The sequence below is a fragment of the Patella vulgata genome, chromosome 5 (assembly GCF_932274485.2).
Source record: "Patella vulgata chromosome 5, xgPatVulg1.2, whole genome shotgun sequence".
NCBI classification, from domain to species: domain Eukaryota; kingdom Metazoa; phylum Mollusca; class Gastropoda; family Patellidae; genus Patella; species Patella vulgata.
In genome coordinates, this window is record NC_065883.2 from 53,582,452 (window position 1) to 53,601,726 (window position 19,275).

The 19,275-nt window shown below is 35.2% G+C and overlaps 1 protein-coding gene across 4 annotated transcripts in view; it reads left to right on the top strand.

The window, feature by feature from the left end:
* The window catches only part of LOC126821815 (probable helicase senataxin), a 56,747-nt gene that overhangs the window by 16,502 nt on the left and 20,970 nt on the right, over nucleotides 1-19,275 (top strand). For all 4 annotated transcript variants that reach the window (XR_008788174.1, XM_056101168.1, XM_050550315.2 and 1 more), the window contains 5 exons: nucleotides 1,212-1,427; nucleotides 3,505-3,611; nucleotides 5,662-5,796; nucleotides 9,193-9,345; nucleotides 15,706-15,811. Coding sequence is in view for 3 of the 4 variants with exons in the window: in XM_056101168.1 (XP_055957143.1) it covers nucleotides 1,212-1,427; nucleotides 3,505-3,611; nucleotides 5,662-5,796; nucleotides 9,193-9,345; nucleotides 15,706-15,811 (717 nt within the window). In the remaining variant the exon portion in view is untranslated. The remainder of the gene's footprint in view (nucleotides 1-1,211; nucleotides 1,428-3,504; nucleotides 3,612-5,661; nucleotides 5,797-9,192; nucleotides 9,346-15,705; nucleotides 15,812-19,275) is intronic.

A 19,275-nucleotide genomic window follows, 5' to 3' on the forward strand; every position in this document is an offset into this window, starting at 1 on the left:
TTTCAATGCATCAAAACCTTGACTAAGTTCAATAATGAGCATTTTCTGCCCAGATTAAGCAAGTGATAAGCAGTTTGATTGCTTAATGCTTTTATAAAAAGATAAATCGGCAATTAATTAATTGGGATTGGAGCAGGGGATATCATTGTTTAATGTTGTCATGTTAAAAGTAGGAGAGAAAGAGAGAAATGGAGTTTAACGTCCACTCGACACAAACACGTGGGGTCTTTAGCAGTGGGAGGAAACCAGAGGATCTGGAGAAAACCCATGAGGTTGGACAGGCGACCCTATTCTTTGTCATGTACAACTGGGGAATTGAACCCACACCAGTTGACTCAATGATAGACTTTATAATCTTTAAGTGGCATTTAGACATCGGAAACACATAAACAGAACACAGTTTTTATGGGATACAATCATTAATTTTATTCTAAAAGCACAATGTTTCGACAAGTATCCTCTTATCGTTCTCGAGCACAATGACATTTGGTTCGTTCGTTCGTTCATTTCTGGAGTTTTACGTCCACTTCCACCTAAGGTGATATCGTAGACAAGATATCTAGACATTTGGTTCGTTCGTTCGTTTCTGGGGTTTTACGTCCACTTCCACCTAAGGTGATATCGTAGACAAGGATGTTTCCTAAGAAACTTACTGGAGGAAGCCGTATGGATTAAGCTTTGGTCCAGTTTAATTAGACATTTGGTAAAGTTGAGGTCAATATATACAAAATTCATAGTGAAACCATCAACATGGATTAAAATAACAGTAACAAAAATAATATAAGAGGTAAAGGATATTTAACAAAAACAACAAGCACAACATGGTAATTAGCTGGCTGAATAAACTCTAATACATGAGTAGGGGGTTATTAACTCATATGAAGGCCTTCAAACGGTGCTATGAATAAACAGGGTAAAGCTGATTAGACACAGATAGTGAGGCCATATATGCATGAAATTAAATATGATATGGATTTATAAATACAAATATAACAATACACAAATAATGGACAGGTTTGGAATAATCTATAATAGCGAAAACTTAACAATTAAAAAGGGGGAAGTGGAAATTTTAATACAACCAAGGGTGCTAAATTACTACAGTTTGTCTTGGGTGTTTTTCTATATTTACCAACCTGTTATTTGGTCAACATATAGATTGAAATAACACACAACGTATAAACAATAATTTATAATATTTTATTTATTAGGCATTTTATCTCCAGAAGTATTTGACCGTGGTAATTATCCTAGAGAGATGGACTTGGTGAGAATTGATATGTTTGGAGTGTATTTACATGAATGTAAAAAAGGGAATAAGCAAACACCACAAAGTAAATGTTATCCACAGATGGCTTTTGTAGAAAAAGTGATGGTGCACAAAAAACAAGAGGCTGGTGCTATAATAAAAAGAGTGATGGCATTAGGTAATCTTAAAATGTATTCCTTTTAACTCCCTCCCGACAGCCATCGCTGTAAGTAATCTCGGAGTCGGTCTGCAAGCAAACATTAGATCATTCATTCTGTGTGGATTCTCCCAGTGACGGATCAGGGCGAGGGCAACAGTCAAATATGCCTAGGGCAAAAATATTTTTTTCATATTTTGTAGAAAAATATAATGAAGACCCATTTCCCCAAAAACGTGAAATGAAGTGTCCTTATTTGGATGAGTTTTGAAATTACTAAGTACGGGATCTAACGGGCATCAGATACACACCACAAACCACCATTTCAGGTCGAAATTTCAAAAACAATTCATGGGGGAGGACCCCTGGACTGCCTTTAATTTAACTGTGAGAAATTTGAAATTTTTAAAAAAATGCAAAACATGCACATTAACAGTAGAATATGTATGAGCAGCCACTCCTATTCAGCGACATCTCCTTGTAAGTGGTCACGATAAATTTCCCCCGTAGAAATTCATTTGTTTCATCTCTTAAATCAATGGTCACTCCTCTAACGCGGCCAGCGGTCACTATTTTACTAATAAATTTAACAAAACATCGCCTATTCAACGGCCATTGTTGAATGATACCATCTTGTCGTACTTCATAGCACCTCTGCTAATCCAGTGATTAGCCGAGTTTTGTCAGGACCATCTAGTATCTAATTTTCATTGCCGCTTTGTTGCTAAGCAGAAGTTTTAGCCGCGCCTATATTACAGAGTTACACCCCCTGAAATTGGTGACGAATTCGGCGATGTTTTTATTTTTGGAACATGAGCTTTTTCGATAAAAAAAAATTACTTTATGGATTTTCTTCAAAAAAATGGGTAAATATTATCGAATACATCACAATGGTAGACAGTAGAGTAGTATCAATGCTGGTACAAAATAACAAGTTTACAGAAGTTATATCAGAGATTTGAGTCAAAGAATTTTTGTTCTGAAAAAGTTTCAGGGATGGCCAAATTTACCGATGCAAGTATTGATGTTTGCCCCCAATGCATCCAAGCGTAAAATTTACTTGATGTCAGCACGAACAAACACTGAGATTACGTATTAGAGGTCACTCCCGTTAAGCGGTCATGAAAATTCCCTTGAGTGGCTGCTTAATGCAGATTCTACTGTACTTCAAAGCAGTATTAGGTAAGATTAGATAAAGATCTGACAATTCTCGCTATAAGAGTTTTAAAAATAGATAATGAAAAAAGAATATGCTAAAAATTTCAGTCAAATTATTTCATTCTGAGCCTTGATATCGTCGAAACAATTATAGTCTAGCCTCAATTGTCATTACTACTGTTGTTACGATGGCCGAATTTACAATAATTGAATAATGCATCAACTTCATAACGTATTTAAGTCTACTTATATCACAGCAATCCAATGGCATCGAGAGTTGATTATGGTCTTGGTAAGTTAATTATTGTCTAATTAATAATTTATATAACAATTCAGGCCTAAAGAAAGACCTGCAGTACGCAGATTTAGCTCTTGCATAATGCTTGTTTAAACATACATTATGCAAGAGCTAAATCTGCCAATTGCACATCTTTGTTTAAGCCTGAGATGTTATCTAAATTATTAATTAGACATTTATTCACTTATCCAGACCATAATCATCTCTTGATGTCATCGCTAGCCTTCGATATTTTCTGGATTAGAATCCTATCAGCTGATTAACACTCATTGATAATTAAATTAAAAAAATGGAGAATCGAGACTATGTTTTTTTTTATCAAACCAACTTTAGTAATGATGATCAAGGCTAGACCCAAAATTCAATCGCTAAAATCTCGGTTTAGAATGGATCAATTTGACTGAAATTTTCAGCAAATTCCCTTTACGTTATCTAGTTTTTAACTAATATAGTGAGAACTATCTAATCTCCCATAATGTATCTTTAATTAAAGTTCTAATAATAGTTAATAATAATTATTGAAGTTTCTTAGAAAAGACTTCAGAAAATGTCAAGTAATGCTGTTGGTTTTTTTTTTTTAAATAAAACGAAAGTGAAAGCCTACCTTTTCTTGTATTATCTAATTTCTTTTGTTTTTTTTAGAAAAACATCCATTGATCAAAGGTCGGACATTGATAACCATGAAAATCATAACTAAAGTCAAATATAGAAAGTTTTCCCCAGATAGTTCGAAACTCATGAAATTAGAGGTACAATCTGTTATTTAATTTCAATACACTCAATCAAATATGATGATTATTCAGTAACCTCATGCATGCTTTGTCACTGGCAGCTTGCTCAAGTGGAGCTTGACCATTCATCATGACTTTGCTTAATCCTGGCGCACACTACGCGACGACATTAACGATTTTGGCTGCCGACGATGAAAAATCAAATCCTCGCCTAGTGTGTGCACTCGGTCGGTAAAGATTTTTCGTCGCCAGTGACCATCGCAGTTATGGTCGCCAATATCAAACATGTTTGATATGATTGCACAAGCCGTCACTTCGACGGCAACAAATTGTGTAATGTGCTCACCATGGCGACAAGTTAAGCGACAACCATGGAAATAAATGCACCTATTAAACCAGTCATTTTTGGTTATTCTTCTCATTTGACATAACCACACACGAGGTTTCTCAGAATTTTGTTTTCTGTTGCATGTATAAGTGGTTTGAGTAATCTAATTTAGGCCTAACTGATTGAAATTAAGTTTGCAATTCTGGCACTTCTTATTTAATGTGTGAGCTATCGTATACATGGTAGTCCCAGTGGATTGTTCCGTTTGTATAGCAATATACTTAATAATAATAATATAGTCGCAGGATTTATAAATGGTACTTAGAATGGGTGTTTTTTTCCAGTACCTGTAGCGAGAAAACGAAGGGTGACAGTTAATCACTCTCCTGGGCGTATTGGTTGTCCCATCTTGGTTGTTTGTTTGGTAATGAGGATTTATTATCTTTAGGATATTCTGGAATATTTCTGGACTCATCCTCACGTAGCCTATTTTCTATATATATATTCATGTTGCAATATAACTATTGTGGCGATATACAACATGCTGTTTGTTTGTGAAATAATCGTAATATAGACCATAATTATGGCCTGTGTATAAACTTTTTATGCACCCACATTTTCATGTGGACGTATATTGTCATCACCCCTGTCTACAGGTCACAATTTTTATCCGATTTTGAAGAAACTTAAAAAATATAGGTCTTTTCTCCCAAAGATGTTGGTTCCTTTCAATATTGGCATGTATCAGACCATAACTTTATGGCTTTTTGATAATCGTGCATATCCGTACGTAACTTCCTGGTATATGGCCCCTGATTGTTCGAAAAATCGCATTTTTAGCTTGCGGATTCTCTAGAGGTCACAGGTTTTTTTTACCTATTTTAAAATCTGTTTAAATATATCACCATTCCATCATAATGAAGGTTGAATTCGAATTTTTGGAAAATTGAAATGAAAATGGCCGCTCTTTGTACGCAAATTGTGTAAAAGTATGTAATACGAAGGTTGTGGACTCTCTAGAGGTCACAATTTCTATACGCCCAAATTTTTATACGTCCACAATTTGTTTGTGGGCATAATTTTTATCCGATCTTAACGAAACTTGAAATATAGGTTAATCTCCCTAAGATCTTGGTTCCTTTCAATATTGGCATGTATTGGACAGTAACTTCATGGATTATGGCCCCTGATTGTACGAAAAATCACGTTTTAGCTTGTGGACCCTATAGACTTCACCATTTTTATCTGATTTTGTTGAAACTTGAAATATAGATCTTGGTTCCTTTCGATATACGCGCATATCAGACTGTTGCTTCCTGATTTATGGCCCCTGATTGTACAAAAAATCACATTTTTAGCTTGTAAACCCTATAGAGGTCATAATTTTTATCCAATTTGGATGAAACTTAAAACATATCTTTATATCTCAAAGCTCTTGGTCCCTTTTGATATTTGCTCATTTCAGACCATAACTTTCTGGATTATTGCCTATCCATCTCTTGCAAAATGTGGGCGTATCCTGTCTGGCAGCTGCTGGTTATAGTTTTTTTTTTTTTGTTTTTCCGAAATGACAGATCGATATACAAATTACTGCTCATTAACAATTGACGGTTTCAACTTCCTGTATTCATGTTTATTTCGTAGGGTGATGAATTTTGAGTTGTTGCTAAAGGTCTGTATTATTCCCTCCCTGAACACTTTTAAACTTCTGATCATGCCTTGTATTTATGGATATTTTAGGTCTTAACAAGTCTGGTAACAAATCAACGTCAGATATCAGCACTAGCTTATTTTCCCCGAAATCCACTTCATAAAGATATACTAAAACCTGGTAATAAACAAATCTACTCACATCAACGTACCAATCATTTACTGGTAAGTTTTTTATATGCCCACATTTTCATGTGGACTTAAATTGTCGTTGGCTCTGTCCGTCCGTCTGTCCACAATTGTTTGTGGACACTCTACAGGTCACAATTTTTATCCGAATTTAACAAAATTTGAAATATAGGTTTATCTCCATAAGATCTCAGTTTCTTTCGATATTGGCATGTATTAGACCGCAACTTCATGGATTATGGCCCCTGATTGTATGCAAAATCGCGTTTTTAGCTTGTGGACCCTATAGAGGTCTCAATTTTTATACGCCCACATTTTCATGTGGACGTATTATGCCGTCGCCCCTGTCCGTCCGTCCGTCCGTCTAAAATTGTTTGTGGACTCTCTACAGGTCACAATTCTTATCCGATTTTGACGAAACTTGAAATATAGGTTTATCCCCAAAAGATCTCGGCTTCTTTCGATATTGGCATGTATCGGACCGAAACTTCATGGATTATGGCCCCTGATAGTACGAAAAATCACGTTTTTAGCTTGTGGACCCTATAGAGGTCACAATTTTTATCCGATTTTTTTGAAACTTGAAATTTAAGTTTATAACCCAAAGATCTCGGTTCCTTTCGATATTCGCACATATCGGACCGTAACTTCCTGAATTATGGCCCCTGATTGTACGAAAAATCACGTTTTTAGCTTGTGGACCCTATAGAGGTCATAATTTTTATCCGATTTAAAAAACCGTATTATTATATCACCGTTACACCCTAAGGAAGGTTGAGTTCGAATTTCGTGAAAATCGGCCCAAAATTGACAGACAAAATGGCCGCCGTTCGTTCTCAAATAGCGTAAAAATATGGTATATCAAGGTTGTGGACCCTATAGAGGTCACAATATTTATCCGATTTTGTTGAAAATTGAAATGTAAGTTTATAACCCAAAGATCTCGGTTCCTTTCGATATTCGCGCATATCGGACTGTAACTTCCTGAATTATGGCCCCTGATTGTACGAAAAATCACGTTTTTAGCTTGTGGACCCTATAGAGGTCATAATTTTTATCCGATTTAAAAAAACGTATTATTATATCACCGTTACACCCTAAGGAAGGTTGAGTTTGAATTTCGTGAAAATCGGCCCAAAATTGACAGACAAAATGGCCGCTGTTCGTTCTCAAATAGCGTAAAAATATGGTATATCAAGGTTGTGGACCCTATAGAGGTTACAATTTTTATCCGATTTTTTTGAAACTTGAAATATAAGTTTATAACCCAAAGATCTCGGTTCCTTTCGATCTTCGCGCATATCGGACCGTAACTGCCTGAATTATGGCCCCTGATTGTACACAAAATTGCATTTTTAGCTTGTGGACCCTATAGAGGTCATAATTTTTATCCGATTTAAAAAAAAAACGTATTATTATATCACCGTTACACCCTAAGGAAGGTTGAGTTCGAATTTCGTGAAAATCGGCCCAAAATTGACAGACAAAATGGCCGCCGTTCATTCCAAAATATCGTAAAAATATGGTATATCAAGGCTGTGGACCCTATAGAGGTCACAATTTTTATCCGATTTTGTTGAAACTTGAAATGTAAGTTTATAACACAAAGATCTCAGTTCCTTTCGATATTCGCGCATATTGAATTGTAATTTCCTGAATTATGGCCCTTGATAGTAGGAAAAATCACTTTCTTGTTAGCTTGTTCTCGATCCATCTCTCGAAAATGTGGGCGTATCCTGCCTGGCAGCCGCTGGTTATCTGATTTTGTTAAGTTTGAAATGTAAGTTTATAACCCGAAGATCTTCATTCCATTCGATATTCGCACATATCGGACCATAACTTCCTGAATTATGGCCCCTGATTGTATGAAAAATCATGTTTTTTAGTTTGTGGACCCTATGCGGGTCACAATTTTATTCTGATTTATCACTGTTACAATTTGAGGCCACAATTTGAACTGATTTTAAATTTATATTCATATCACAATGATCTTGGTTCCTTTAAATATTCACACATATCAGATTGTAACTTTCTGAATTATGGCCCTTGATTGTACGAAAAATCACGTTTTTTAGCTTGTGGTCCCTCTATAGGTCACAAGTTTTATCTGATTTAAAAAAATGTTTGAATATATCACTGTTAAACCATAATGATGGTTGAAATTGAATTTCGTGAAAATCAGACCAAAACTGCCGGACAAAATGGCCGCCCCTTGTTCACAAGTAGTGAAAATATATGGTATATCAAGGTTGTGGACCCTCTAGAGGACACAATTTTGATCCGATTTTGATGAAACTAGAAATACAGGTTTATAACCCAAAGATCTTGGTTCCTTTCAATATTCACGACTATACCAGAGGTCACGTGTTCGTAGAAGATCCCTTGGCAGTTGCCGTCATGCAGCTGTTTGAGCAAAATTTCCCTCATAGCACACTGCATGGCATATGCCCGTCTTCATTAGCCCAGTCGGTGCAGAAAAGTAGGCCATAAAACCACAGTTCATTTCCATTAATATCTAATGTAATTAACAGAACACAATTTTATGGTAAACAATCACTGGATTTATTCTAAAAGCACAACGTTTCGACAAGTATCCTCTTATCGTTATCATGCACAGTGTACAATACTTGATAATGATAAGAGGATACTTTCAGCTTTGAAGAAATCCTATTCTATATCAAATCCAAATATACTATTGTGAACTTTTCCGAGGTCATAAGAGAGGTCAAAAGGTCACTAGTATACCTAATGAAGCTCAAGGGAACATTTTTAGTTTATAACAGATAATAGATATTTTAAAAATAGATTTAAATATTTAAGTTTAAATTCTTGGACATACCTAAATTCTTTTCATGTAAATTGACTGACAATTACACTGTAACCCAGGTATCATTTAATCTTGTGTATCTAGCACTAATTTCTTTCACATTCGTTTAATATCCAATCTTTGTTTAAAAATTCGTAAAAACTGTTTAAAATTGCAATAAATTGTTAAATTTGTAATTCTGTCCAGTTTAAAGCTGACCATTCAATTTTGATAAAAAGTGTCCAATTTACAAGTGTTTAATTTCTCAATCACTGTTAAAAAATAAATTACCCAGTTGATTAATGACAGTGGTCAGGAAATTAAATACTTGTAAATTGGACACTCATTATTAAAATTAATCAGTCAGCTTCCAACTGGACACAAGTACAAATTAGATGATATTTGGTGAATTTAAACAATTTTTACGAATTTTTAAACAAAGATTTGATATTAAATGAATGTGAAAGAAATTAGTGCTAGACACATAAGATTAAATGATACCTGAGTTACAGTGTAAATTCCCCAGCTGGTTAATTTCGCAGATAGAAATGATAGCCTTAGGCACACATACCAAAGACATCCATGCTTATTCATAGATATTCTTCTGTCAATGTATCCTTTTTCAGACTGGTTTTGATGTATCACAGAGTCAAGCTATTAGTTCTATATCACAGGCAGTTAAACAACCAGTGATATGTCCTAAAATCTGTATTTTACAAGGTCCACCTGGTACAGGAAAATCTCATACAATAGTTGGTCTCTTAAATTCCATAATTAAGGTTTGTTGTTTTCTGATAATCTTTTTGTAATCAATTTGTTTCAGGCATACTCATAACTGATATATACAAGGTTAAATGGTATAGGTAAATGACAGGGATAAATTATGAATGAATGAATGTGTAAGGATAAATTATTTATGTATGAATAAATCATTATGGATAAATAATGTATGTATGAATAAATGAAAATGGATGAATTGATTATGTAGGATTAAAATGAAATGGGGTTTAACATCCTACTTTTGTGCTCCATATTGGCTAATGAAGATGGGCACACATTATACAGTGTGCTATGAGGAAAATTTTGCCTGGACATAAATTACCAAATCCGTATTGACTTTTCAGTCTATGCAATTTATCTGCATTGTGTATTAATTTATATAATTAGTATTCACTGACTATCATACTCTTCACAGTGGCCCTGCTTGATTTGTCAATACCGGCGCATAACGGCTGACCACAGTTTGGCAGTTTTGCGCGGAGTCACTTGATTTCACCGGAAGTCGACAAAAGTTCGGCTGCGGCGTACGCCGAATGCGCCGCTTTGGCGTCAGCGGCGAACACCGGCGCAAGATGGTGAACATGTCAAAAAGAGATAAAATTCACGTTATTTAGGAAAGCCATAAAACACTAATCTTAAAGCGTTAAAATTAAACCAAATGTTTTGTAGTTGAATTTGAGCTTCGTAAAACCAGAAGTTCATATGTCATTTATTTTTTCTCAGTAATATTACTAATAATAATTTTCTGCTTATTTTGCGGGCACTTTCAAGTCATACTTTCAAGAATACTGCTCTTGATTAAAACATGTCATGTAACCGGTTTAATATTATAACATTATCCAACGCCATATTGTTTATCAGCCGGGTCACTTGATTTGCTTCGATACGGTAACCTAACCGGTATACGCCGTAGTAGAAACCGGCTCACCTATCAGCCGACAAATCAAGCAGGCCCATCGTTTTGTTTGATTAGACCTAATCCCACTTAACACTGCTGTAATGGAAGCAAATTTATGTTTCAAATTATGACTGGTCAATAGTCCAATTAACAACCAGTAGCTAACTGCGTAACAATATCATTCGAGTTTAAACAGAGCTCCAGATATGTTTACATAGCGTTACATCATAACCCATGAAATTTATTATGCTCAATTAACAGTGCATAGGAGAATATTACAGAAAAACTAATTGTGTGACAAATGAGGCTATCAAAATGGTCACAATGTAAACAATACTGCATGGAGATGAACAATACTTTCGCCGTTTTTAATACCTTAAATCACTGTCCAAAGTATCAGAAGTCAATCCAGCAATAGCCAGAGAGGGATTTCTTGGGTCATTGCTTCAGGAATATACTGACTGTTGGCAGTAGTGGAATATCTGGATGTATTAAGGATTTCTTCTGTAAGAGATTTCTTTGACAAAGGTACAAATATTTGAAAGATGTTGACGTCTCATTGCATTATAAGGGTTTTAGATAATAATTAAAACAGTAACGATGTTCACAATGAAGGGTTCAGTAAAGATAAAAATGGCTGTGTGAAAACAATAGAAATAAACATAAAATTTAGATGCCTATAACTTATTCAAGGATTGATCATTTTCAATAATTTTTGGCCAATATGGTCTTTGGTAAGACCCATCTTATTGTATATGGTCAAAAAGTCTATACAGTGGACTCTGTCACTTCCGACATTGTACAGGACTCGATACAATATGCCGGATTATACAGCATGACGGAATACTCAATTGTCTCAATACCGGAAGTATTATTGTACCTCGAATACTGGAAGTATTATTTTAATGCACCTTTGAATACCCTGAAAGTAAAATCTGATAAACCCTTCTGTACATTCAAAGGTTAGTTGCAGAATTGACGAGTATTTAAGTAAGAAGTGGTACTAACATCGCTAGTCATTTGTAATTTAGTACACTAGATATGATTGGAGTGACAAATAAGACGTATGTTTCAGCAAATGAAAAAATTGATTTGATTACTAGGGGGCAGTGATGGGATTTCAATATTTTAGTTGTCGGACATTTTCTTCCCGAAAATAAAGGGACATAACTCTTATCGTTATTTAAGCAGGCGTTTTCAAACCACAATTAAGAATCACTTGTCAACAAAATATTCAAATTCATACGTAATAAAAAAAAATAGGTGCACCTCGTTATTTTTCAAATTTAATTCCCGTACGGTATTCAAATTTGTGTCAATAATATTCCTACAAAATTACATGACATCGTAATACCATAGAATGAAAGTATCCGTATACCGGTTTCAAATTCCCCCAAAATTACCGTATTTTTCGGGTCATAAGTCGATACATTTTTCAGCGAAGTCGACCGGCATACGTCTTATACTCTGTTTCGATTTATATACGGAAGGTAAAAAAATGACATCCCCGAAATTTATTTGACCGTAAACCGTAGTAAACGTCGCTCTATAATACAACGAGCAAGTGACACCAACTGCTAAAAAATCCCATTCGACTCTAAGCGTGCGCTCTCGTCTAAAACAATTTCCGTAACTAATAACGTTATTCCAATCAAAATATTCTTCAAAATTTTTACCGTGTTTATGTATTCATTTAAAAACATAAACCCCATTCAAAATATGATCATAAATCCGACAATATGCCATCAAAATAGAATCTTTTCTCCCGACTTCAGACGTATTAGATTCTGCACGTTTACACCTCTTAATTCCACGTGTCTCGCGAGATTTCTACTTTCATTTTGCGTAACTACTTACGTTATTCCAATCAAAATATTCGTCAACATTTTTTAGCGTGTTTATTTATTTATTTAAAAACATAAACCCCATTCAAAATAGGATCATAAATCCGACAATATGCCATCAAAATAGAATCTTTTCTCCCGACATCAGACGTATTAGATTCGGCACGTTTACACCTCTTAATTACACGTGTCTCGCGAGATTTCTACTTTCATTTTGCGTGTGTGTGAAATAGCTTTATTTAACTTTGGCTTCCACTGAAGAAATATCACAGACAAGTTATCGGACACAATGTATATTGATTTGTGGTGTTATATACTATTAGGATATGTGACATATGACTAATGTCTACGGCCGACATCAAGGAGATTAAAACATGAGACAATGGAGAAATCACGGGATAATCACATAGATAAAGTTTATTGGATTGATATATAGTCTGACAAAGAAGAAGCAATGATTTCTGTTCAGGATTGAATTGATGAATTGTCCGACAAAGAATTAAGTCAGTCAATCAAGGCAGATTAAGTAGTTAATCAAGGTATGTGTATAGACCGTATAAAACGATAAATACGTTGATCACTTAATTACCTAATCAATCCAGCCTATTATCAACGATAATCGGGTTGAGTGGTAGTTATACACTCAGTACACTATATTAATTTCGGAATTTTGAATATTATTTACCATGTCTTGATGTCCGATTCGGCATATTCCTGGTCGGACATTTTACGACGTTCGGAAAAAAGCGTCGGTCAAGTCCGGAATATACGGGCAAAATCCCATCACTGCTAGGGGGTCACAGTACGATAGTGCCTGCCTATTAAGATATGGTTTCTTATAAAAAAAATTTAGCAGTTTTTAATGAGTTTATTTTTTTGCTTTTGCAATTTATATATATTGTTGCTGTATTTGATGTGAGAAACTCAAATGAAATACCAAGCGCTCTCTTACAAGAGATCATAAAATTATCAAGGTAATCAACAAAGACCGACACATGGTTTAAGCTCACCGATAATTGATTGGTGATTGCTTGCTGGTTAACACCCACTGATTGAAAGCCGGATTATCCAATGTTAATTCAATGCAAATCGTAATTCGGAATATTCAGAATACGGTCTGCTCAAAACATTTTTGGTTGAAGTAATGAAAATAAATCGGGATATGAAAAGGATGTGATTTCACAGAATGCTGTAGTATTCACATGGCAGAAGTGACAGAGTCCACTATATTAGACTTTTAGCCTGGAATATTGTGAGGGGTTAAATAGGCCATGCCTGTGTAGTCCAGTCAATTTATGATTTTACCCCCAAAAAATTGCAAGGAAACGTTTTATGTATTTTTGCATTTATTTAGGTTTACCAAATTTTGTGCTTCGGAAAGCGGTAAAATCCAAGATGGCCGACATTTGCCTAATCAATGTACAAGAAAGCCCTAAACTGTTGGTTTAGGACCCTATAAATGTGTTATGAACATATAAATTAATGTTTTAGGGTCATTCTTTCATTTGAAAATATAGCCAGTAGTGTTAAAGCGGTAAAACCGTTTGATGTAAGACGCTATAAGTGTAATATGAACATGTAAATTAATGTTTTTGGGGTCCTTCTTTCATTTGAAAATATACCTTGTGGTGTTCACTTGTTCTTTAAAGTTGTAAAATCCAAGATGGCTGACATTTGCCTAACCAATGTACACAAAAAATCTAAATGTTTTTTTATTTAAGACCCTATTAATGTATAATGAACTTATAAATTAATGCTTTAGGGGTCGTTCTTTCTTATGAAGATATACCCAGTGGTGTTAATTGGTCCCTTATACCTTTTAAGGGGAACCCCTACCCCCTACCCCCCACCCCCCACCCCACCACCCACACCCCCACAATCTGCTACCGATAACCCAAATTTACAAATAGGCTTTACCCTGCACTGTTTCATCATAAATATAGCACCTTTGGTATCTGAAGTAATGTTTTTGGGGTCAATATTTCCTAATGTATCAACAATGTCATTGATATCACCATGCAAAAGGGCACTTATTATTAGTTTGGTACCTCAAATCAGCCAAAAAAAGTGTTGGTAAACTTAAGATTCATAATTGCTAAAAAATTTAACTAGTTGTACAATATGATACATAAAAAAAACTCCATTAACATTATAGAACAATATTATCTCATATTTTAAACTGTTGGCTTTACTATAGTGCCATACAAATTAAGTCATAAATGGAATCGGATTTGTCATGTAAACTGCCAAGAATTATTGTCCCCCGCCTTTCGAAGAAAGCAGGGGACTATTAAAATGGGGTCTGTCTGTCTGTCTGTCTGTCCGTCCGTCACACTTTTTGGGACACAATAACTCTCTTCCTAATTGAGCTAGAATGTTCAAACTTGGTGTATGTGTTTATTAGGTCAATGCCTTGATGGAGTTCGAAGATGAGCATTTTCCGCTTAGGGTAAGCAGAGATAAGCAATTTGATTGGTTGATGCTTTGGGACACGATAACTCTCTTCCTAATTGGGCTAGAATGTTCAAACTTGGTGTATGTGTTGATTAGGTCAATGCCTTGATGGAGTTCGAAGATGAGCATTTTCCGCTTAGGGTAAGCAGAGATAAGCAATTTGATTGGTTGATGCTTTGGGACACGATAACTTTTAATTGAGCTAGAATGTTCAAACTTGGTGTATGTGTTTATTAGGTCAATGCCTTGATGGAGTTCGAAGATGAGCATTTTCCGCTTAGGGTAAGCAGAGATAAGCAATTTGATTGGTTGATACTTTGGGGCACGATAACTCTCTTCCTAATTGAGCTAGAATGTTCAAACTTGGTGTATGTGTTGATTAGGTCAATGCCTTGATGGAGTTCGAAGATGAGCATTTTCCGCTTAGGGTAAGCAGAGATAAGCAATTTGATTAGATGAGCATTTTCCGCTTAGGGTAAGCAGAGATAAGCAATTTGATTGGTTGATACTTTGGGGCACGATAACTCTCTTCCTAATTGAGCTAGAATGTTCAAACTTGGTGTATGTGTTGATTAGGTCAATGCCTTGTTGATTGATGCTTTAGGACAAGATAACTTTGATAGAGAGTGATGAAACTTAAGTGTATAGTTGATAATCAGTTTGATTGCTTGATACTTTAAAAAAAATAAATGTGCGATAAATTAATGTGTCATCTATTTATTTTGGTATTTTGGCGGGGGACATCAGCCTCACTGTTGGCTTGTTACACAGTGGGGTTCCCATACAGTAAAATAGGAATGAAAAGCCACATCCTTATTTCAAATAGCCTGTGCAGCATAATTCAGCACTTTGGTGTTACCCAGGCGCAGATTTAATTTACTTTGTGTTTATCTGAAGTTGTACCTTTTAATGGAAAATGGCTTAAAAACCTGAACTTTACCCTCAAAATTTGGGACTTTCCAGTACTCCAATTTTGGTAAACTTTTAGGATGTCATTGAGCACACCCAACGCTACCAAAAACCTTCAAAAAGCCTTTTCATGCTATTTTTGGGGGGTTGACCCCCTTTTTTTCATAAATTGACTGTACTAGTCTTCTGATCCCATTTGTTTGTAATGAATAGAATATTGTTTATAAAAAAAGAATATTTATAATGACTTATAGAGTGATAGGACTCGTGGTTGTGTTTGTCTGGCTACACCATCAAATGGCGCGGCTGATGAATTAATGAGAAGATTAATTAGAGATAACAGAAAGACCAAAGAAAATAGTAAGTTTTAGATTTATTTGAAGTGTGTATTAATGTCAACAATATATAGACGGAATTAAAAAAAACTAGGATCTCTTTCAATTAAGGCAAAAGAAAGTGTTGAATTGGTTGATGTGTTGCGTTATTGTCCCCCAAAGAAAGCAGGGAACTATTAAAATGGGTTCGTCTGTCTGTCTGTCCGTCCGTCCGTCTTGGCTGAGACTTAAGAACACAATAACTCTCCTTCTAATTGAGCTAAATTAAGAACACAATAACTCTCCTTCTAATTGAGCTAAAATGTTCAAACTTGGTGTAGGTGTTTATTAGGTCAAGGCCTTGATGGAGTTCAAAGATGAGCATTTTCTCCTTGGGTAAGCAGAGATAAGCAATTTAATTGGTTGATGATTTGGGACATGATGTCTTTACTTCTAATTAAGTGAGAGTGATGAAACTTGGTGTATAGTTTAATTACATCAATACCTTGACTAAGTTCGATAATTAACATTTTCTGCTCGGGGTAAACAGAGATAAGCAATTTGACTGGTTGATACTTTGGGGACGATAACTTTAGTTCTAATTAAGTGAGAGTGAGGACACTTGGTGTGTAGTTTTATCTCATCAATACCTTGACTAAGTTTGATAATCAACAGAGCGATAAGCAATTTGATTGGTCGAGACTTTGGAACACAATAACTCTCCCTCTGTTGAAGTAGAATGTTAAAACTTGGTGTAGGCGTTCATTACCTTGACTAAGTTCAATGATGAAAATTTTAAGTTTAGGATAATGAGCGATAAACAATTTGATAGGTCAAGACTTTGGAACATAACAACTCTGCCTTTAATTGAGGTAGAATGTTTAAAACTTGATGTAGATGTTCATTAGAGCTAATCAATTTCATTGGTTGATGCTTTGGGACAAGATAACTTTGATTCTATCTGATAGAGAGTGACGAAACTTAGTGTTTAGTTGATAATCAGTTTGATTGCTCGATACTTTTTAAAAAATAAATGTGCGATTAATTAATATGTGCCATCTGTTCATTTTGGGATTTCGGCGGGGGGACATCAGCCTCACTGTTGGCTTGATTGTCCCCCGCCTTTCGAAGAAAGCAGGAGACTATTAAAATGGGTTCGTCTGTCTGTCTGTCTGTCTGTCCGTCACACTTTTTGGGACACAATAACTCTCTTCCTAATTGAGCTAGAATGTTCAAACTTAGTGTATGTGTTTATTAGGTCAATGCCTTGATGGAGTTCGAAGATGAGCATTTTCCGCTTAGGGTAAGCAGAGATAAGCAATTTGATTGGTTGATGCTTTGGGACACGATAACTCTCTTCCTAATTGGGCTAGAATGTTCAAACTTGGTGTATGTGTTGATTAGGTCAATGCCTTGATGGAGTTCGAAGATGAGCATTTTCCGCTTAGGGTAAGCAGAGATAAGCAATTTGATTGGTTGATGCTTTGGGACACGATAACTTTTAATTGAGCTAGAATGTTCAAACTTGGTGTATGTGTTTATTAGGTCAATGCCTTGATGGAGTTCGAAGATGAGCATTTTCCGCTTAGGGTAAGCAGAGATAAGCAATTTGATTGGTTGATACTTTGGGGCACGATAACTCTCTTCCTAATTGAGCTAGAATGTTCAAACTTGGTGTATGTGTTGATTAGGTCAATGCCTTGATGGAGTTCGAAGATGAGCATTTTCCGCTTAGGGTAAGCAGAGATAAGTAATTTGATTGGTTGATGCTTTGGGACACGATAACTTTAGTTCTAATTAAGTGAGATTGATGAAACTTGGTGTATAGTTTCATTACAGTAATACCTTGACTAAGTTTGATAATGAGCATTTTCTGCTCAGGGTAAGCAGAGCGATACGCAATTTGATTGGTCGAGACTTTGGAAAACAATAACTCTCCTACTTTGATTGTCGAGACTTTGGAAAACAATAACTCTCCTACTTTGATTGTCCCCCGCCTTTCGAAGAAAGCAGGGAACTATTAAAATGGGTTCGTCCGTCTGTCTGTTTGTCTGTCTGTCCGTTCCGCTTATGGTAAGCAGAGATAAACAATTTGATTGGTTGATCTTCGAATTGAGTAAATGTTCATGCTTATTGTCCCCCGCCTTTCGAAGAAGGCAGGGAACTATTAAAATTTAATGACAGAAAGAAAACAGTGAACTTTGCACAACTTGCAGCAAGATGGAAAATAGACCCGTTGATACAACCAAACTCTAGATCTGTAGGCATAGAACGTGTTTTCCCCTTAATATGCTATAATTATTCCATCAAAAACATTGTATGCTTAGACTATAAGTAAAGATATACTGTTTGATTGTTCAATACTTTGTAAAAGATAATTTGTGATAAATTTATATGTGTCCTCTAATTATTTTCCTATTTCGGCGGGGGACATCAGCCTCACTGTTGGCTTGTTTGATTAGTGATGGGATGAAATCTAAATGTCAACATTTCGGACTGACAACCTTTTGAACTCAATCAAAAGAATATGTCCTCAACGCTACGGACTCGAGAAGGTGACATTTCGGATTCTGGTCTCTGGTAGGTAACATTTCGGACTTGGGAATAAATTTAAAGAAAAGGTTGAACACAAACAGTCAAAGCACTTTGTAATAAGCCAAAATGATTTTATGAAATCATTTGTTATCAAGTACAGCATGTAGATCACAGACTTTCTTTGTAGACTGTAGTAAAGGAAGGGCTGTATTTCAAATGTTGAATGTCATATAATATGTGTTTCTTTGTATCAGTACTATTTTTTTATATTTGATATAAAAAAAAGTAGGCAATGGTTTTATTTGAAATGAGCCAACTCAAAATTCAAAAGAAAATATTAACGTGAAACATGTGGTTATTGAAAGGCTCTACCAAACGATAAAACATCCGTTGCACTTACGGTTCTTTGATAATGATTGTTTCCAGTAAAGATAATATATTTTAAATGCTGATAAATTTATTTGAAAATGTTCTACTCAAACACCCAAAAATATTTGCACGGCATCCATGGTACCAACGAATATTTTAAGGATAATCTGTAAACTGCACTTTGACATAAATTCCTCGACAAGCGTACAATAGAAAGCAGTACCTATCGGAAAATATTAAAAATGGCAACTAATTAAAGCTGATTAACCGTGGCTGTATGGTGGATGAGGAAAAATATGAGTCATGACCGTGTGTTTCAAGTAAAATACATTCAGGCTTTCACAATTATAAAAACATTGGCCATGATGGGTCAATCATTTTCATTTACTATTTGATAAAAGAAGAACAAAGAATTATTACTAAATACACAAAATTGTCTACAATGTTTAATTTATTCATCGTTTATTATTGTCTGAAACCTCATTATTATGACGTCCAAACAGTCGTTAAGTAAGTCCGAAAAGTTGTCAGATTGAGTCCTAAATGTTATTTATTATTGTCCGAAACCTTGTTATTATGGAGCCTCAACAGTTATTAAAGATACAT